At 36.8% G+C, this 22,294-nt stretch overlaps 2 protein-coding genes across 2 annotated transcripts in view; one reads left to right on the forward strand and one right to left on the reverse strand.

Moving 5' to 3' along the window:
• Window positions 1–22,294, forward strand: part of AHR (aryl hydrocarbon receptor) — a 489,182-nt gene that overhangs the window by 43,700 nt on the left and 423,188 nt on the right. The gene's annotated exons all lie outside the window — the stretch shown is intronic.
• AGR3 (anterior gradient 3, protein disulphide isomerase family member) overlaps window positions 1–22,294 on the reverse strand; it is a 79,451-nt gene that overhangs the window by 10,565 nt on the left and 46,592 nt on the right. Inside the window, 1 exon segment of the mRNA XM_084978601.1 lies at window positions 807–870. Coding sequence (XP_084834727.1) covers window positions 807–870 — 64 coding nt within the window.

The raw sequence follows: 22,294 nt of genomic DNA on the forward strand, positions 1-22,294 counted from the left end.
GTCTGGCACATAGCAACGGATACTTAGTAAGTACTTGACTGATTGACCCTGAATGTGGATTTTAAAGAAAGCTTCCCAGATTATTCTGATGATGACAGCCTTGAGAAGTGCTGCTCTAAACCAGTTTCCCATTTAAGCTTGTATTCTGCCCAGTGAATGATGCTATTTTGCTTATGCAACTTACATTCAAAAGTTAGCTTGGTGGATGTTAACTAGACTTATTGTGGTGATCATTTGGCAATATATACAGCTATCCAATCATTACACTGTATAGGTGAAACTAATATAATGGTAAGTCGGTTGCTCCTCAACATAAAAAAAAAAAAAATCTTGTTTGGGGAGTTCCCATTGTGGCTCAGTGGTTAATGAATCCGACTAGGAACCATGAGGTTGTGGGTTCGATCCCTGGCCTCGCTTAGTTGTTTAAGGATCCGGCGTTGCTGTGAGCTGTGGTGTGTAGGTCGAAGACGCGGCTCGGATCCCAAGTTGCTGCGGCTGTGACTTATCCGGCAGCTACAGCTCTGATTAGACCCCGAGTCTGGGAACCTCCATATGCTGTGGGAGTGGCCCTAGAAAAGGCAAAAAGAACCAAAAAAAAAAAAAAAAAAGTCTTGTTTGGATTACGAAGAAATTAATACAATGAATTTCTTTATAAAAAAATTTTAATAGCATCTCTTAGTCAAAACAGCATATAATATCAGAGAAAATTCTTATTGTATCCTTTCAAAAGCTAACATGTTAGATTTTGGCTCTTTGATGAATAGGTATCTATATCATCTGTCGAAATTAATTGAGAGGTATTTTACCTTTTTTGAATATGAAAGAGACCTTCCTCATATGTCTGCACCCAAGTGATGTCATGTCCCCATCCTAAAACAGAAGAGAGAAATCAATATATTAACTCAGAAGCACCAAAGACTTCTGAAGTAGGCATAAGATAAGCAGATATCTATCTACAGATATTTAAGCTACCAAGCAGTTGTAGGACATATGGCATAGAGGATACATAATTATAACTAGATAGGAAGAGGTTGTGTCCTTTCAGATGATAGTGCTGAGGTTATGAGACTGTTTCAAATCTCAAGGCACATGGCTTGGAATCAACTAAGTGTTCAGTAGATGCTATTATGATTAGTGGTGATTGAAAGGACATCTCTGGACCATGCAAAAGCTCTGGCTTTCAGAACATAGAGGAGGAAGTAACAGTTAATCTTTGCATACTTTATAAATCTATCAGGAATACTTTGGACTGGACCACACAATATCCTTGAATTTTGCATGGCAAGAGATGTTGACTCCGTTAAATTCAGAACACATCATGAGAAAAAGGAATTTCAAATTTTGCTTTGGGTTTTAACAGGAAAAAAATTCTGACATGGGAATTCAACGGTTGCTACAATAAAACATTAGTCATTTTGGAAGCATCCAAAAGTGGAGGAGAGGAAAACAGAACACCTTGTGTAGAGAGGGAACCCATTAACCTTGAAAGGAGTGATACAAGTAGCTGGGAATGTGTATTAGAGATTGAAGGACTGAAGACATTGTGAAAAATGCACCAAACATCCAGAAATATTTCAAAGTACTTTGAGGAAACAACTCAGTTTACAGATGAAAAAAGTTGAATTAATTTGAAAATAGAAATATCTGCAGGCTAGTTTGGACCCAGGTTTTCTTGTATGTTTCAAATATTGTCAGACTGCTGTTTCAAGTTTTGATACCATGGCTTAAAGATGGCCAGAAATTGGAGTTCCCGTCGTGGCTCAGTGGTTAACGAATATGAGTAGGAACCATGAGTTGCAGGTTCTATCCTTGGCCTTGCTCAGTGGGTTAAGGATCTGGCATTGCTGTGAGCTGTAGTGTGGGTCACAGATGTGGCTCCGATCCTGCGTTGCTGTGGCTCTGGCTTAGGCCGGTGGCTACGGCTCCAATTGGACCCCTAGCCTGGGAACCTTCATATGCCGCAGGAGCTGCCCTAGAAAAGGCAAAAAGACCAAAAAAAAAAAAAAAAAAAAAAAGGCCAGAAATTATGGAGCAGGATTATTAAGCAGGGAATAGGATTCTGTGATTTTTGTCTATCAGGTTTTGGTTGGTTGGTTTTTTATTAACAACTTTACTAAAATATAATTCATATACCAACACAATTCATCCATTGAAAGTGTATAACTTTTTTGGCATATTTTCATAGTGTTCAACCATCACCACAGTTAATTTTAGACGGTTTTCATTACCTCGAAAAGAAACCTTATATACTTTAGTAATCACCTCCTAATCCTTTCATCTCCCCCAACCCTAAGAAACATCTAATCTCCTTTCTGTCTCTATAAATTTTCTTATTCCAGATATTTCATATAAGTGGAACCATATAAGATGTGATCTTTTCTGACTGGATGCTCTCATATAATACAGTGTTTTCAAAGTTCATCCAGGATTTCCCTTCATGGCTCAGGGGAAATGAACATGACTAGCATCCATGAAGATGTGGATTCGATCCCTGGCCTTGATCAGTGGGTTAAGGATCCGGCATTGCCGTGAGCTGGGTTGTAGGTCACAGATTCGGCTTGGATCTTATGTTGCTGTGGCTGTGGTGTAGGCCACTGGCTACAGCTCTGATTTGACCCCTAGCCTGGGAACCTCCATATGCCATGGGTGCAGCCCTAGAAAACGCAAACTCCCCCCAAAAAACAAAAAACAAAGTTCATCCATGTTGTGGCATGTATTAGGACTTCATTCTTTGGTCAAATATTATTATTCCATTGTATGGGTATACCATATTTATCCATTGATCACTTGGACATTTGAGTAGTTTCTACTTTTTGGCTTTTGTGAATAATGACGCTATGTACATTTGAGTGCAACCTTTTGTGTGAACATATATTTTCATTTCTCTTGGGTGTATACCTGGAAGTAGAATTGCTGAATTTAACTTCCTGAGGAACTGTGAGACTGTTTTTCCAAGTGACTGCATTATTTTACACTTTTTCCAGAAGTGTTGTTGGTTTGTTTTTGTCTGATTTTACGGTCTTAACATTTAAAGACATCTTATATTAATTTAGTACCCCACCTTAGCAGGAATCCTTCCTATCTGTAATAATCCTGAAAGATTTTCTTTACAACTTTGCTCATACACATGTAGTAACTTCATGCCACATTTCGGCTTAGGTAAAATTTATTTTGGAAATAACCAGTGAAACCAGGCTTCTACTTAATTTCCTTATTCTGTGGCAAGTATCATTAAGTGCCAGAGTGTCAGCAATGGAAAAGAATTCCTGTTCTCTGCTCCTGTTTAAGTTAGTTCCACAAACATTAAAGGAACATTTGCTATATGCCTTGCTCCACTTAGCACTTACAAAGGTAAGACAATACATTCTCTGCTCTCAAACAATCCATTTGTAGCTCTGTATGGTACTCACATTGTACTATGATTATTTTTATATACTTTACCTCATAATCACAATAAGATGAAGGTAATACAGAATTTAAACTCTCTTCAGGGTTTCTGTTTATTACCATAATTCATAATCTGGCACTGGCTATGCTTACTAGTCTTCTAAGAATTTATTTGTTCTCTAGTATGTATTTATTGAGTACTTTCTCTATGCCAGGTGCTGGGCCAGGTGCTGGATATGGGGCACTTCTTGGGATACAAAAGGAAGTTAAGATTTTGGGGGTCACTTTTAAAGTTTTTTTTAATGGCCATTCCCATGGCATTTGGAAATTCTCAGACCAGGGCTTGAATCTGGGCTGCAGATTACGTTTTATTTTTAAAATACTGTGGAAGTATAATCAACTCACTAAATGTCCACTTGATGAAAAGCCGCATTCTGGGCATTCTGAAAGCAGTACAATGATGTCAAAAGAGAACTGGACCAGGGCACACAAAGCCTCCTTCTGACTATATTCTAGTGTTCACAGCACTGCGTTAAAACTCACATAAGACCATGTTGATTAATGGCCTTGCCACTGCTAAGTGCAATGGAAAGGTGACATTTGTTGCACCTAAGTATTTTTTGCCTTTTTATTCTTCTTGATTTAATAGGGTAAAACAGAATTTTAACTGTATGCCAAGATAGTGAGATTAGGCATGCATAAATACTGTTGAAAGTAGAACTGAGAGGAAAATAGAATATGGAGGATTCTAGTTCTTGGGTTCCTCTTTCCTTCCATCATTTACTCAGCCTTTTACCTACAAATTTATAGCCCTATCTTATTTAAAAATCATTCCTCATCGTAGTATCTTTTTCTTGTCAGCGGTGCAGCCCTTCAGCCCTCCTCTGGATTGAAAATGGTTGGTTTGGCCCTATTTAAATTGTTTTCCTTCTTAATCTGCAAAGGACCCACTTTTAAATTTCTTTGGGGAGTTCCCGTCATGGTGCACAGGAACTGAATCTGACTAGGAAACATGAAGTTGAAGGTTCGATCCCTGACCTTGCTCAGTGGGTTAAGGATCTGGCATTGTCGTGAGCTGTGGTGCAGGTAGCAGATGTGCCTCAGTTCTGGTGTTGCTGTGGCTGTGGTGTAGGCCTGGGGCAACAGCTCTGATTCGACCGCTAGCCTGGAAACCTCCATATGCCACACTTTGGCTCTTAAAAGACAAAAGACAAAAATAAGTAAATAAATTTCTTTGCATTGACAAACACTGTTTAACAGTAACAGGGTACTGTTAAGGATAGCAGTTTGAGTTCCTATAAATTATTAATACCATAAAGCATTTCAGAATGCCATCTTTTACCTTAGGGATGTCATCTTATACTGTACAGAAAGGGTAGATTTCAGGAGACGATAAAGGCAGCTGAATCTGGAACTCGGAGTCCACTATGATGAGTGCAGACTCTGTTGGGCTGAAAGTTGCAGTGAAGAAATTGAAGCAGTCACCTAGTGTGGGGCCTTGGGTCCTGTGGGCTTCTAGAAGGTCTATGATTGAATTGTTGGGGTCTCAAAAAATCTCTGAAATTGTATGTCAAATTTTATTTGCCTTTGTTCTCTTTCCTGGGAAAGAGATCCCCTAATTGCCTTAAGATTCTTCCAGGGATCTCTAGAAGTAAAGAGTTAAGAAAAAGCTAATCTAGAGGAAACACTAGGAAAAGTTCTCTGTGATAGGCAGAGATAAGTAGGTAGAATCTACATCAAAAGAGAGAAAGTATAACTTCACCAATTTCCTGTCTGATAGGTGCCAAATTTAGAGTAAGTACTAAATTTTTTTTTCAGATTTCAGGTTATAATGTATTATTGTCAGATTGTACAACTTAAAAAAGTCAAGATTTTTGTTTTATGAATGACACTGATAAATGGTAAAATAGATATTAAATGTATTCTATGACAAAGCCAATCCATTTATCTATTATTATTTTTGGATGAACAGGAATTTCATTGGTAAATAGAACATGAATTACATATGATCCTCTAGTATCAGATACGTTGGTTAAGCTACTTGGGGGACACAGATGACTTTCGTCAAGGTCATGGCCCTGGAGCAGCCCACAGTATATTCAGGAAGCAAATAAACAAATGTCTATGGTTAGGTGTTATAAACACTGGTAGTTAGCATTTTCTGACCCTACTGTTTTCTTTTTCAAAAATAACAGAAGTCACTTAATGTTACGTAAAAGATCCTCTACAAAAGAAAACAAGGAGAAAAAATTGTTACTTGCAGTATAATATTTAAAGGGTCATTTTTGGTCGTTGTTGATTATAACATCATTAACATAAGTAGAAAGTAAAAATATGAAGGCAACCAGGGAAATCTAGTTCATTAAAAAAAGAAACGTTTCATTTTATTGAATGTACCCTTTGCTTTACTCAAGACCTTAATTTTGAACAGCGATAATTCGATCCTTTAAATATAACAGTTTGATCACTGATTGAATCGTTTGGAAATTTTGCTTACTTACCTGAACTAGTCCATGCTCTTGCCAGAAGTGTATTCCTGGATGTTTCTGGTGAAAAATGGGTGTGGATTTATAGACACAAACAGACACACAAACACATACACCTGATCGACAGTCCCACCTGCATCGAAACACAAGCATGATTCTCCTTTAAACTTACAAAACTAGGCTTGTCTGAAAAATCTGTTCTTTCCAGTTCTCATGCTTCTTACACTCAATAAAAAGTCTCTTCTCTTTTTCTCTAAATTAAGATTGAGTGTCCTCACAAAATGAGGCCCAATGCCATCTTTGAGCTTTTTTCTCTCCTACCTTTTTCTTCCCAAGGTAATTTAATGTTTGGCTGGAGTTCAACACCCAAAAAGGTGAGGGGGAGAAGGGAACTGGTATGAATGTAGGAACTGTGTGTACACCATTGTTCCTGATGAAAGGTCAGTGAAGCTTGCAGATTAGATAGAAAGCAAATCTAAATTCCTAAGGTTTACTCTGTTTACAGGAATATAATTAACAACTAAAGAGCCTTTTATTTTTCTGAGAGAAAGAGATAGGAGAGAAATAAAAATGTTGTTTTAAAATTTAACACTTTTATAATTTGATGACTCTTTATAGTCTCTCTATTAAACCCTTGACCTTACCATGCAAAAAAAAAAAAAAAAAAAAAAGAACAGGAAAAAAGGCAATTAGATATGATTATATTTATTTAATAATTAGTTTTTTAAATTTTATAATTAATCCATGATTATGATAGAATATTTTTAAAGTGTGGAGTAGTGTCAAAAAAAAAAAAAGGAAAATTCTCTTCCTCTTCACCAGTATTGCCTTTCTCTGCTCACCCCACCTCGAACGCACACACAAACACACTCACACTCACATTCTCACACACTCACCTTCATTCACACACACACCCAAACACACACTCCAAGTTCTATTTTCGGACTTAATTATTGTTAAAGTAACCTATGGCAGGGTCACCAAGTCTGGCCCACCTGTTTTTGTATAACCCAAGCGATAAAAATGATTTTTACATTCTGAATTGGTTGGGAAAAAAAAATCAAAAGAATTGTATTTTGTGGCATATGAAAATTGTATGAAATTCAAATGTCAGTGTACATAGATAGAAATTACTGGGTGGAGCCCAACCATGTCCTTTTCCTTATATACCATCTATGGTTACTTTTGGATTCTAATAGCCAAGTGGAGTACTGAGACAGGGACCATATTCAAAATATTTACTCTTTGGGAGTTCCTATCATGGCGCAGTGGAAACAAATCTGACTAGGAACCATGAGATCAAGGGTTCTATTCCTGGCCTTGCTCAGTGGGTTAAGGATCCAGTATTGCTGTGAGCTGTGGTGTAGGCAGCAGATGAGGCTCAGATCTGGTGTTGCTGCGGTGTAGGTTGGTAGCAACAACTCCTATTAGACTGCTAGCCTGGGAACCTCCATATGCCATGGGTGTGGCCCTAAAAAGACAAGAAAAAAAAAATTTACTCTTTGGCCTTTTACAGAAGAAGTTGGCTGATCTCAAATCTAGGGGATTGTTCAACACATTTTTTTCCTTCCTTCCTCCCTTCTCTCTCTTTCTCTTTTTTTGTCTAAATACTCAGTATATTTAAAAAGCACTACTAAAGAGCTGAGGTGGTGACTATCTTGCTTCTGACCTAAAAGACAGAGTAGTTTTCGTAGTTTAAACATAGTGCTGGTTAATTTGTTATGTGAAGAAGGTTGCCATTGTTCACTGTTCTCCGAAAACTCGATTGTTCTTTAAAAATGGATATATATATATATATATATAGTAAATTTATATAGTAATTTATATAGTAAATTTATATGGTAATTTTTTTCCTTTGATATCGTAAATTTATGGTTTTCGCATTGAATCTTCCTTGTGATTCTGAGGGAGCCCCCATGTAGCCAGGTTGTATTCTCCTTTTTCTATAGTACTGATTTGTGTGTTTGTCCAATTGTGCTTTCTCCCATCTGTAGGATTCTCAAAGGGAACCTGTTGGAATATAACATTGAAATAGAATCCTTCCCTCTGCAGTTTAAGGAACTTACAATTTATTTTATTTTATTTTTCATTTTATTTACTTATTTATTTATTTATTTTCTTTTTAGGGCCATACCCACAGCATATGGAGGTTCCCAGGCTAGGGGTAGAATCGGAGCTATAGCTGCCAGCCTACACTACAGCCACAGCAACGCCAGATCCAAGCCACATCTATGACCTACATCACAGCTCATGGCAACGCTGGATCCTTAACCCACTGAGCAAGGTAAGAGGTCAAACCCTCAACCTCATGGTTCCTAGTCAGATTTGTTTCCACTGCTCCACGACAGAAACTCCCAAGGAACTTAAAATTTTAATTTTAAATTCAGCACTTACAAAGCAAAGAAACAGTTGGGCATTGATCCTTAAGTTTTCCTCTTAGAGTGGAAAAGCTTTAGCCTTGTTCTTAACTTGTAGTGGATTATAGAAAAATCTCAGAATATTAGGACATCCTTGCTCAACTTCTTGCATATCATCTATTTCAATAGTGGGTGAGGATGAGAAACAGAAAGTGAAGTACTAAAGGGGAAGTGAAATTACATCTGAGCTGATCAGTGTTGTTGGTTCTTTCCCATTAGCGTGACCATGTACTATGTCCTTTAAACCAGGACAAGTCTGAGAGTAAAAGGAGGTCCTGAAAGCCATTGGAATTATATAGTTTTAAATAATTTTTGAAATACATATTTGTGAACCAGAATTGGTTTTATTGCACAATAGATTACAAATACTCTATTAAAATTATTCTCAAAAGTAAAAATCTTCAAAATATATTCATATACATCATAGCAAATTATTATTATTGTTATTATTATTATTGATTTTTAGGGCCACACCCATGGCATATGGAGGTTCCCAGGCTAGGGGTCAAATCAGAGCTGTAGCTGCTGGCCTACACCACAGCTACAGCAGTGCAGGTTCTGAGCGCTTTTCTACGACCTACACCACAGCTCACGCAACGCCAGATCCTTAGCCCACTGAGTGAGGCCGGGTATTGAACCTGCATCCTCATGGGTGCTAGTCATATTCATTAACTGCTGAGCCACAATACGAAGTCCACATCATAGCAAATTTTAAAAAATTATTCTTTGTGTGTATTAATGTTAATCAGTTTCTTTGCTAAACTTGCCTCCTATACCAGGTGGCTGGTGTTTTTCTGAAGATATTTCTGATACCATTGGTCTTTATTTATTTGATCTTAATGTGATCTTCTATTTATTTTTTTCCATAAAATTAACCTGCAGTTATCTTCAAAGTTGTTCTTATGGTTAATATATTTGGAATTGTTATCACCTTCAACTGATAATTTTCTGTAGATGATACTGTAAATTAAGAAAATTCTCCTTCTGTAGTTGCTTATCTGCTAAATTTGAGAAAATTTATTTCATGGAGGATAATATTTTTAATCTTATAATGAATTTTAATCTTAATGAAAAATTATTTCAAATACCTTCTTTGAGTTTCTTTTCTTTCTTTTTTTTTTGTCTTTTTGCCATTTTCTTGGGCCACTCCCGTGGCATATGGAGGTTCCCAGGCTAGGGGTCTAATTGGAGCTGTAGCCACCAGCCTACGCCAGAGCCACAGCAATGCGGGATCCCAAGCCACGTCTTTGACCTACACCACAGCTCACAGCAATGCCGGATACTTAACCCACTGAGCAACATGGTTGCTAGTCGGATTCGTTAGCCACTGAGCCACAACGGGAACTCCTCTCTGAGTTTCTGTTTAAAGTCATTCTCCAGAAAATTATATAAAGTGAAACATGCAAAAGAAAATTGTTCCTCTTTATAATTGGTTGTAATTACATAAATTTCCAAGCTACAAAATTATAGATTTTTTTTTCTATTTCATTCCATTTGGGAACAGAATACAAATTCATATAATTAAAGATAATTTTAATAAGTCATGATAGTCCATACTTGGGGTTAATTCTTTCAAGGGCAGTGACTCATATTTTTATAAGATTAATAGGTCATATTAACCATAAATTGAATTGAGGATTATGATTACCTATTCACTTTGTATGTGCAGATATTTGTGCATCCATCTGTGTTTCAATTTGTCTCTCACTGAGACTATATATTAAAAAAAACTGTATAAAAATGTCAGTAGTAGAAAGTAGGTTTCCTTCCATCTTCCAGTGTATTAGTCTCTTTCCTCAGGGAAATAATTAATGTTAACTTCAGTTTTTGTCTGGAAACATTTTTTCTATATTCAACATGTTCCTATCCATTTATTATCTGTCTATTTATCTATGTATCATCATCATCTCTGTATATATCTGTGTTTTGTTTTATTTTATTTTATTTTATTTACTTGCCTTTTAGGGCCACACCTCCAGCATATGGAAGTTCCCAGGCTAGGGATTGAATCGGAGCTACAGCCACAGCAACGTGGGATCTGAGCTATGTCTGCGACCTACACCACAGCTCACACAATGCCAGATCCTTAACCCACTTGGTAAGGCCAGGGATTGAATCCTTGTCCTCATGAATACTAGTCGGATTTGTTTCCACTGAGCCCCTACAGGAACTTCCTATTTTTTATTTTAAAAACAAATGGTGCCATTCAATCAATATTTCCGACCCTCCCTTTTTCATTTAATGCTATTGAATATTGTACCATATAAGAAAGGAGATTTTTGAAACCATTCAGTAAATGAAAGAGAAAGAATACACTGTAGGGAATATTTATCTGCCTTTATTTTTCTAAATCCTATAGAGACAAATAGTTATTTTAAAACTATTAATTTCTGGGGGGAAAAAAGCATCTTTTGTTTAAAGGAATAGATATCTCCAGAGTTTGTTATTGAGCAATACAATTTTATGCCAAACATTTAAAAGCATAGTTTTTAATGATTTTTATTTTTTCCGTTATAGTTGATTTACAGTGTTCTGTCAATTTCTACTGTACAGAAAGTGATCTAGTCATACCTACATATATATATATATATGTATTCATAATTTTTTATAAGCTTCTCATATTCATTGTCTGCAATCTACAGATTCTTGCTCTGTCAATAATGACTATATCCCCCAATGCAAAATAATAACCCTTTTATTTCTATCAAGCATTTCAAGTCTCTGAATCTTCAGGGTATTACAACTAAACACTTGGTAAATGTTTAGCATTTTTATAGTGTGTATATAAATGTGATTTACTCCTTGGTACATGCCCTGTGGGCTCTATGAAGATTAAACAGAATTGCAAAGGTAGCTTTTGGATTAGTTCAGTTAGGCTCTTACCTGCAGCCTGTGTGTGGGGGTAACTTTTCTTTTTTATTCATTAAAATGTTCCTATGCTTACCAGTAGGCAACACATTTTTCCTCTGATGGAGGGAGATCAGGGACCTAGACTACCATCCAGATTCCCCAGACCCAGTTTGGGGAGAGCCTATTTTGGAAATTGTAAGTAAAGTTAACATGGAGTGTGCAGAGTTGGGATGCAGCCATGGCAAGTCTTCAGAGCAATGTAAAAATAGTTTGCAAATGGATGAAGAGCAAAAGGAAGAAGAAAGTGTAGCCACTGATCACAGATCCAGGGGAGGGAGCGAAGTAAGTGGGAATCTGGGGGTAAATGGGGACAGGACTCTTGGATGATCGTGTGTCAGCAGGCTCCATTTAAAGAGCTAGAGGAAGTGTAGGATATGGCCTTATTGTCATGAGATTAGAGGATGGAGAATTTTAAGATGGCAAATAAAATGTTCATAATGAGATACATTTGAGTTTCAAAGCTTATGATTTAATCTGTAAAAACTAAATTATACTCGTAAGCTGCAGATGTGAAAGCACCAAGAAAAAGAATAAATTATGTTTCTAGAGAAATTATATGTCTTTGTGTATAACTTCAAAAGATATTAGTAGAAGCATGTTCCCTGAAAGAGGCTACAGCTCTTCCGGCAGGTCTTCCCCTTCACACAGCCAAATGCAATTTTGGTTAGTGTTTTTAGGGGCTGAATAATGTACGTACAGATCCATAATGAAAATTAATGTTCATTAGACCTATTTCTAGAAGTCAAGTTAATTGCATCTTATAATTCTTCTAAGTACAGGGAGATAATTTTGCCTGCCTCATGGGTAACAATGTTCTAGCATGCTCAGTCCTGCTAAAGCTCCTCATTCATCTTTCCTCTGTTTTGTTTCAGATGCTATAGGATTTTAATTTAATATTTTACGTTTGCTTATATCCATCACAGAACTATTGAACTAAATACTGTTGGTTGCTCACTATTTTTCTTTTATATAGGCCTCTTATCTGAAAGACATTGGTTTAGTGGAGATATTACCTTGTCTTTGTGCTGCCATATATTTGGAGGAGGTGGGCCTCATACATAGCCAGCTGACAGGGAAATCTTTTTTTTTATTGTTACTCAATGAACTTATTACATTTATAGTTGTACAATGATCATCACAATCCAGTTTTATAGTATTTCCATCCCACACCCCCAGAGCATCACCTCACCCCACAAACTGTCTCCTCTGGAGACCATAATTTTTCAAAGTCAGTGAGTCAGTGTCTGCTCTGCAAAGAAGTTCATTGTGTCCTTTTTTCAGATTCCACATGTAAGCGATAGCATTTGATGTTGGTGTCTCATTGTCTGACTGACTTCACTTAGCATGATAATTTCTAGGTCCATTTTCTGCTCTTCAAAGAAGTTCATTGTGTCCTTTTTTCAGATTCCACATGTAAGCTATAGCATTTGATGTTGGTGTCTCATTGTCTGACTGACTTCACTTAGCATGATAATTTCTAGGTCCACCCATATTGCTAAAAATGCCGTCATATCGTTCCTTTTAATGGCTGAGTAATATTCCATTGTGTATATGTACCACATCTTCTGGATCCACTCCTCTGTCAATGGGCATTTATGGTGTTTCCATGTCTTGGCTATTGTAAATAGTGCTGCAGTGAACATTGGAGTACATGTGTCTTTGTGAGTCGTGGTTTTCTCTGGATAGATGCCCAGGAGTGGGATTACTGGATCAAACAGTAGTTCTATTTTTAGTTTTCTGAGGAATCTCCATACTGTTTTCCACAGTGGTTGTACCAATTTACAATCCCACCAACAGTGGAATAGGGTTCAACGAAAGGGAATTAAAAAAAAATATTATATGCTTCACAATGGGATCACTGATTTCAATCACATATTTTTATAATGCTTAGTCGAACATTTTTATCATTGCTGTAACAATCATCATGACATCTTCTTACTTATAGGAGTCACTTAAGAAACAGTAGTCATGAGGCCATTTGTCCTCTGCTCCCCCTCTAATTGTCTGAATTCAAATACTTGACTTGTAGCTAGACAAATTATTAATGTAAACAGAAATAATGATAATGCTCACCTTAAAGAACTGTGAAAATTAGATCAAAGAAAACATGAAAAGGGACAGAAAAATGCATTGTGTCTTTTCAAACATGTGGCTACTCTGGACCGAATTTTCTTAGAGTTCCTAGAAATAAGACAGCATAGAGACTGTACAGCTGAAATTGACAGAACATTGTAAATCAACTATAATATAATAAAAAATTAAAATTAAAAAAGACAGTATAGGAGTTCCCATCATGGCACAGTGGTTAACGAATCTGACTAGGAACCATGAGGTTGAGGGTTCGGTCCCTGCCCTTGCTCAGTGGGTTAACGATCCGGCGTTGCCGTGAGCTGTGGTGTAGGTTGCAGACGCGGCTCGGATCCCGCGTTGCTGTGGCTCTGGCGTGGGCCGGTGGCTACAGCTCCGAGTGGACCCCTAGCCTGGGAACCTCCATATGCCGCGGGAGCGGCCTAAGAAATGGCAAAAAAACAAAAAAACAAAACAAAACAAAAAAAGACGGTATAGAGAGTTGCTTTCTTTTTTTGGAAGAGAAAGTAAATATTTAAAAATTATGTTTTATTAATTTCCCATAAATATTAGTTCCTTTATTTTTCATTATAACTATTATTCATATGAGCCCACAAAACCCAGAAACTCAGTAAGGAAGCACTATCAATAGGATAGACTTATGGTAGTGTTTTAGGTATTTTCCAAAAATGTATACTTGTGTAAAGGTGAGATTTCCTTCAAGAAACAGCTCATTTTGAAAATGTATGATTCTTGTAGTTTTAAGTACTAATTCTACTTTCATTTTAAACACTTTTATCTCGGCTTCAGTCATATTTTTCATGGCCAAACAAATTTTTCTGGTGAATTCCATCTGCAGAGAAAGTGAGGTTATAATCAGAAGAGCTCAGTCAGTTGGGAAGTTTGTCGGGCTGAGAGGAAGGTACTCTCTGATGCTGACATTAGGTGTCACTACAGTCAAAGAAAAACAAAGCAAGCAAATGAGCAGTGAAGTGGACCTTGAACCTGGAGAGAGGAAAAGAAAAAATTTAAATTGTTGTACAAAGTATCTGGAGAAGAACCTCCATATCCACATTGCCATGGTGAAAAAGGAACATCTTAATTTGTATTAATATATATGTGGCAACAGTGTCCGTTTTCCTAAACATTGATTAGAAACAACTACTAACTACTTGGCACATCACCCTTTTTCTTCCTCTAACAGATGATAAAACTGATAGATGGCCCCAAGGATTTTTTAAAAATAAGTTTTATTGAAGTATAGTTGATTTACGATGTTGTGATAATTTCTGCGCTACTCTGAGGATTCTTAAAGGGGAATGATCCCGATAGGTTACAAATGAGATTTTCAGACTAGTTCACTGACAGTTTAAGTCTTCTAATGAGGTGAAAGCTTCAACTTTAAATATTTTTAGAGAACTTAAACCAGGTGTTGCAAAAGTCCCTTTGCCTCATAAAAATGTGAAGCGCCAAATGATTCAATGAGCTTAAATTAAACGTTTATTTCATACTTGGAAGGAAGTTGTCATTTTTGTTTCTTCCCTGTTAGTAGCATCTGTGTGTTAAGTGTATGGTTACCAGGTATGCCTACATTTGTTTATCTGAGCAAAATATCTACAAACAATAGGAGAGAATGGCACACATCTCTTGTTTCCTTTTATTACTAGGCCACAGGGTGAACTGAAAAGTCCATCCTCCCAGCAGTATTTGCCTATATGTGTGAATTGGCACACACTGACCCCAGGGAGTTTTAACAATTGATACACCATAGGTACTGACAGATGAAATGAACGCTAGTACTGGCTAGGTGTTTAAGGGGAAAACAAATGTGCTTCATATGTGTGTGGGAGGAGACTTGAGCAATGACGACAGCATCTATTTATCAGCTCAGGGAAGAAGTATTTCTGCAATTTAACAGCGGAAATGGCTGTATCAGTACTTACTGAATATCAGCCTTGTGTGTATATATCTGGGCTTATCAAGGGCCCATAAGAGCTCTAGCTTAGACTTCAAATACTTAGTATCAAAGTTCAGTCTTGTTTCTCTCTTGATAATGGTCCCTGCTGCCAATTTTTGCTTGGGAAATTATACAAATTATTCTTATAGTGAAATTATTGTAATTTTTTCTATATTAGTTCTAGAAATTATATAGTTTTAGCTTTTATGTTTAGGTCTATCATCCATTTTTTTTAGGGCCACACCTGTGGTATATGGAAGTTCCCAGGCTAGGGGTTGAATTGGAGCTGTAACTGCCTAGCCACAGCAACTCTAGATTCCAGCCACGTCTGTGACCTACACCACAGCTCACAGCAACACTGGATCCTTAACTCAATGAGCGAGGCCAGGGATCGAACCTGCATCTTCATAGATACTAGTCAGATTCATTTCAGCTGAGCCATGATGGGAACTCCCTATAATCCATCTTGAAATAATTTTTTGGGTTGTTATAAGGAAAGGGTTGATGTTTCTGTTCTTTTTACGTATGACTATTTAGTTGTTCCATCACCTTTTGTTGAAATGACTGGTCTTTCTCCTTAGAATTACTTTGGCACATTTGTAATAGATTAATTGAACATATAGATGTGGGTCTGTCTAAGGACTCTCTGTTCTGCTCCACTAGTCTACATATTTATCTTTATACCTGTGTAATACTCTCGGTTATAATGGCTGTATGGTAAGTCTTGAAATCAGGCTGTGTAAGTCTTATTTCTATTCAAAGTTGTTTTGGTTATTCGAGAGCCGTTATCAAACACCTTTTTCTGCATCTATTGAGATGACCATATATGTTTTTTTTCTTCTGTTAATATAATAAATGACATTGACTGAATTTCAGATGCTAAGCTAACCTTACATTCCTAGTATGAGTTCCGCTTGGTCATGAAACATTATTGTTTTTATATATTGTTGGATTCAATTTGTTAATATATTTTAAAGAATTTTTGCATCGATATTTACAGCATATATTGGTTAGTAATTTTGTTTTCTTTTTTTTTTTTTTTTTTTTTTTTGTCTTTTTGCCATTTTCTTGGGCCGCTCTCGCGGCATATGGAAGTTCCCAGGCTAGGGGTCCAATCGGAGCTGTAGCCACCAGCCTACGCCAGAGCCACAGCAACACTGGATCCGAGCCGCATCTGCAACCTACACCACAGCTCACGGCAACGCCGGATCGTTAACCCACTGAGCAAGGGCAGGGACCAAACCCGCAACCTCATGGTTCCTAGTTGGATTCGTTAACCACTGCGCCACAACGGGAACTCCTCCGTAATTTTGTTTTCTTATAATGTCTTTTTTTAGTATTGTCATGGAGTAAAACATAAAAAGAATTAAAGTGTCCCCTTCTTTATTTCTTGAAAAACTTTGCAAATAACAGGTATTTTTTAAATTTTGATTAGAATGCACTGAATATTAATTTAATATTAGTTTTCCAGATTAATTTGGGAAGAACTGGCATTTTAAAAAATCTACAAACTTTGTATATCTCTGCATATCTTTAAGTCTTCCTTCCTCTTCCAATTATTTCTTGTTAGAATATAGAAATACAATTTGGGAGTTCTCATCATGGCTCAGTGGAAAACGATTCTGACTAGGAATCATGAGGTTGCAGGTTTGATCCCTGACCTCTCTCAGTGGGTTAAGGACCCGGCTTTGCTGTGAGCTGTGGTGTAGGTAGCAGACACGGCTGAGATCTGGTGTTGCTGTGACTGGTGTAGGCTGGCAGCTGCAGCTCAGATTAGACCGCTAGCCTGGGAACCTCCATGTGCCTTGAGTGCAGCCCTAAAAAGCAAAAAAAAGAAAAAAAAGAAATACAATTTGATTTTGGACATTGTCCTTATACCCTTGTGACCTTGCTAAATTCACTTATAAATTTTACTGGCTTTTTTGTAGATAGTTCACCATTTTCCATGTATGTATTTATGATTCTATGGATAAATATAGTTTTATTTATTTGTAATTTGATGTTTCTTTTCTTCCTATTGTGTCTTCAAAACAATTTTGTAGAGTTGTAGTGAAAGCAAAGCTGTTTAACTTGTTCTTTACCTTAAGATAAGGCATATAATCTTTCATAATTAAAATGATGTTAGCCATAAATTTTTATAGGTGCCTTTTCATCAGATTGAGAAATTACTCTTTTAGTACTAGTTTTCTGAGAATTTTTTAAAAATAATGAATGAGTGTTGAAATTTTTTTGTTTTATACATTTATTAGAACTCACCATAAAGCCATCTGTATCTGGAATTTTTTTAGTGAAGAGTTTGAAAAATGTTTTAAAAGTTTTATTTTGAATTAACTGTACACTTATATGAAATTGCGAAATGGTACAGAGAGGTTCTGTGTAGCCTTCATCCAACTTCCGATATTGGTTATACCTTCTTAACTATATCGTATGGTGTAAATTCTACAAAATTGACATTGTTTATAAAGTGTGCAGTGTAGTACTGTGTAATTTTTTTCATGTGTGTAAATATGTGTCACAATTACTGCAATCAAGATACAGAAATATGGAGTTCCCATTGTGGCTCATTGGTTACGAACCCAACTAATATCCATGAGGACGCAGGTTTGATATCTGGCCTTGCTCAGTGGGTAAAGGATCTGGCTTGCTGTGAGCTGTGGTGTAGGTTACAGACTCGGCTCAGATCCTGTGTTGCTGTGGCTGTGGCGTAGGCTGGCAGCTACAGCTCCGATTCAACCCCTAGCCTGGGAAGCTTCATCTGCCATGGGTGCAACCCTAAAAAGACAAAAATCTCCCATTGTAGTCACAACCTGTCCTCTTCTCATCTATATCCATACCCCATGACAATCACTAATTTCCTTTTATAGTCCTTTATTCTCTCCTATTTATAATTATCATAAATACTTCCTCTATATAAATTGAAAATTACTTCAGAGTATTGTAATATTTGTTTTAACCTTCAAATATAATTTAGAAAACTCCACAATATAAGGCAAGTCTATTGTATTTACACATATTCTTACTCTTTCTGTTATTTTTTCTTCCTTCCTGATGTTCTAGTTGGTATTCCTTCTATTATCATTTCAATTTTGTATGAAGAACTTCCTTTAGTCATTCTTTTAAGGTAAATATACTGGCAACAAATTCTCTTAATTTACACTTATCTGAGAATATTTTGATTTCTCCTTAATTGTGAAAGGTTATATCACTAGGTATAGGATTTTGGACTAATTTCTTTTTCTTTTACTCTTGAAAATGTCCATGTCCTTCTGACTTCCATGGTTTCTGATGATAAATCTGTTGTCATCTCAATTGTATTTTTCACCTTTAGTTAATGTGTAATTTCTCCTTCTTTCAAGATTTTTTTTTTCTTCGTATTTAAGTTTTAGAGCTTTTACTATATGTCTTAGGGTGAATTTTTCTTGGTCTCTTCTGTTAGTTGTTCACTCAAAACATTGAATTTTTAGGTTTATGATTTTTACTTGTTTTGGAAATTTTTCAGCCATTATTTCTTTTTTTTTCTTACATGTATACATTACAATTACATTTTTCCCCCCACCCTTTCTTCTGTTGCAACATGAGTATCTAGACAAAGTTCTCAATGCTATTCAGCAGGATCTCCTTGTAAATCTATTCTAAGTTGTGTCTGATAACCCCAAGCTCCCAATCCCTCCCACTCCCTCCCCCTCCCATCAGGCAGCCACAAGTCTCTTCTCCAAGTCCATGATTTTCTTTTCTGAGGAGATGTTCATTTGTGCTGGATATTAGATTCCAGTTATAGGTGATATCATATGGTATTTGTCTTTGTCTTTCTGGCTCATTTCACTCAGGATGAGAGTCTCTAGTTCCATCCATGTTGCTGCAAATGGCATTATGTCATTCTTTTTTATGGCTGAGTAGTATTCCATTGTGTATATATACCACCTCTTCCGAATCCAATCATCTGTCGATGGACATTTGGATTGTTTCCATGTCCTGGCTATTGTGAATAGTGCTGCAATGAACATGCGGGTGCACGTGTCTCTTTTCAGTAGAGTTTTGTCCGGATAGATGCCCAAGAGTGGGATTGTGGGGTCATATGGAAGTTCTATGTATAGATTTCTAAGGTATCTCCAAACTGTTCTCCATAGTGGCTGTACCAGTTTACATTCCTACCAACAGTGCAGGAGGGTTCCCTTTTCTCCACAGCCCCTCCAGCACTTGTTATTTGTGGATTTATTAATGATGGCCATTCTGACTGGTGTGAGGTGATATCTCATGGTAGTTTTGATTTGCATTTCTCTTATAATCAGCAATGTTGAGCATTTTTTCATGTGTTTGTTGGCCATCTGTATATCTTCTTTGGAGAAATGTCTATTCAGGTCTTTTGCCCATTTTTCCATTGATTGATTGGTTTTTTTGCTGTTGGGTTGTATAAGTTGTTTATATATTCTAGAGATTAAGCCCTTGTCAGTTGCATCATTTGAAACTATTTTCTCCCATTCTGTAAGTTGTCTTTTTGTTTTCTTTTGGGTTTCCTTTGCTGTGCAAAAGCTTTTCAGTTTGATGAGGTCCCATGGGTTTATTTTTGCTCTAATTTCTATTGCTTTGGGAGACTGCCCTGAGAAAATATTCATGATGTTGATGTCCGAGAGTGTTCTGCCTATGTTTTCTTCTAGGAGTTTGATGGTGTCCTGTCGTATATTTAAGTCTTTCAGCCATTTGGAGTTTATTTTTGTGCATGGTGTGAGGGTGTGTTCTAGCTTCATTGCTTTGCATGCAGCTGTCCAGGTTTCCCAGCAATGCTTGCTGAATAGACTTTCTTTTTCCCATTTTATGTTCTTGCCTCCCTTGTCAAAGATTAATTGACCATAGGTGTCAGGGTTTATTTCCGGATTCTCTATTCTATTCCATTGGTCTGTCTGTCTGTTTTGATACCAGTACCACACTGTTTTGATGACTGTGGCTTTGTAGTATTTCTTGAAGTCTGGGAGAGTGATGCCTCCTGCTTGGTTTTTGTTTCTCAGGATTGCTTTGCAGCCATTATTTCTTTAAAAACTTTTCAGCCCCACCCTTTTTCTCTTTTTCCAGGACTCCAATGACATGGATATTAGATCTTTTATATGATCTCAAGGATCTCTGAAGCTCTATTTATTTTATTTTTATAGTTCATATTCTCTTGGCATGTCAGATTAGGTAGTTACTTTTATTCTATCAACAGGCTCACAGGCTTATTCCTCCGTTCCCTCCATTTTGCTCTTGAGTATGTCCAATTAGTTCTTATTCAAGCTATTGCAGTTTTCAACTCTAGCATTTTGTTTGGTTTTCTCTACATTCTATTTATCTACTGAGACTTTCTTTGTTATGGATTTCTACTTTTTCCACTTGTTTTCTCATATTTGGTATTGCACATCAAATAATTTTTAATGCTTCAAAATCCTTGTCAGATAGCTCTAAGCTCTCTGTCTTCTCAGTGTTGGCATCCTTAGATTTTTTGTTTTCATTTAGGTTGATATTTTCTGGTTTCTTGGTGTGTGATTATTCATTGAAACTTGGACATGTTTGGTATTGTATGAGAATTTTATTTTATGTTTTAAATGTTCTGTTTTAGCTATTGTCCTCTGACTCCACTTTGATAGAGCCAGGAATTACAGAATAATGTCCCTTATTTCTAGGGAAAGATGGAAGTCCAGTTTCCCCAATTGGCCCCAGTTGACAACTGAGTTAGGCATACCAGCTCCCTGCTATACCTTCACTAATACTATTCTTCCTTGGAAGAGTAGGAGGGCTTTGTTTCTTCTGCCCATGTGGTTTCCACTTATGCACCAGGGAGATGGTCTCATTACCCCTGGGTGATGGTGAATGTCATAACTCTGGGCCTCTGACACTAATCTAGTAGGGAATGGGACGAGTTTGTTTTAGGTGGGTGTGGAGGTAAACAATTTCTTTATGATATCCTCTCACTGCAGGATTGGGCCTTATTCACTTCAAAATCCAGATGCCTTCTTGGCTTTCTCTGACATCACTCTAACAATGAGGTGAAGTACCTTTTTTCCAATCTGATATGGTCTAAATTCTTCACTCAACTTCTGCTAGTAGGAATAGAATTGTTTTTGTTTGTTTTTCTGTGGAGTAAAGTCGATATTGTCTAAACGTTTTCTTTATAACCAGTTTTCCCCTTTCTTGTTTTTGGCTAGGGTGAGCTGGCTTTTGTTGGGATTCTTTTTGCTCCATGCCATTTGGTATTTTTGGCTTGTTGGCTTCTTTAGCAGTAAATCTTGGACATAAGAGGCCAGGGATTCAGCTGCATACTCATGGACACTATATTGGGTTTTTAACCCACTGAGCCATGGTGAGAACTCCCTGTGCCTATTCTTTTTAATCTGGATGTTTGCATTTTTGATGTTGAGTTGTATGAGCTATGTATACATATTTTGGATATTAATCACTTATGGGTCATATATATCATGTGCAAATATTTTCTCTCACTAAATAGGCTTTTTGTTTCATTACTAGTTTTCTTTCTTTTCTTTTCTTTCTTCCTTTCTTTCTTTCTTCCTTTCTTTCTTCCTTCCTTCCTTCCTTCCTTCCTTCCTTTCTTTCTTTCTTTCTTTCTTTCTTTCTTTCTTTCTTTCTTTCTTTCTTTCTTTCTTTCTTTCTTCTTTGTCTTTGTAGGGCTGTACCAATGGCATATGGAAATTTCTAGGCTAGGGGTCTAATTGAAGCTACAGCTGCCAGCCTACACCACAGCCACAGCAACTCAGGATCCAGGCTGCATCTACAACCTATACCACAGCTCATGGCAATGCCAGATCCTTAACCCACTGAGCAAGGCCAGGGATTGAACTTACATCCTTAAGATCCTAGTTGGATTTGTTAACTGCTAAGCCATGAAGTGCAGTATGCCCCCTTTTTTAAAAGTTTAATTAGGCCCCATTTGCTTATTTTCCCCCTTTATTTCCTTTGATATAGGGGACATATCCAAGAAATATTGCTATGATTTAACCATAATTTTCTGTCTGTGTTTTCTTCTAGGAGTTTTATAGTATCCAGTCTCAAATTTAGGTCTTTAATCACTTTGAGTTTATATTTGT

The sequence above is a fragment of the Sus scrofa genome, chromosome 9 (assembly GCF_054392235.1).
Source record: "Sus scrofa isolate SSC_HxYL_T2T_F1_AM1 chromosome 9, Sscrofa_HxYL_maternal_Yorkshire_Landrace_v2.0, whole genome shotgun sequence".
In the NCBI taxonomy this organism is placed as follows: Eukaryota; Metazoa; Chordata; class Mammalia; order Artiodactyla; family Suidae; genus Sus; species Sus scrofa.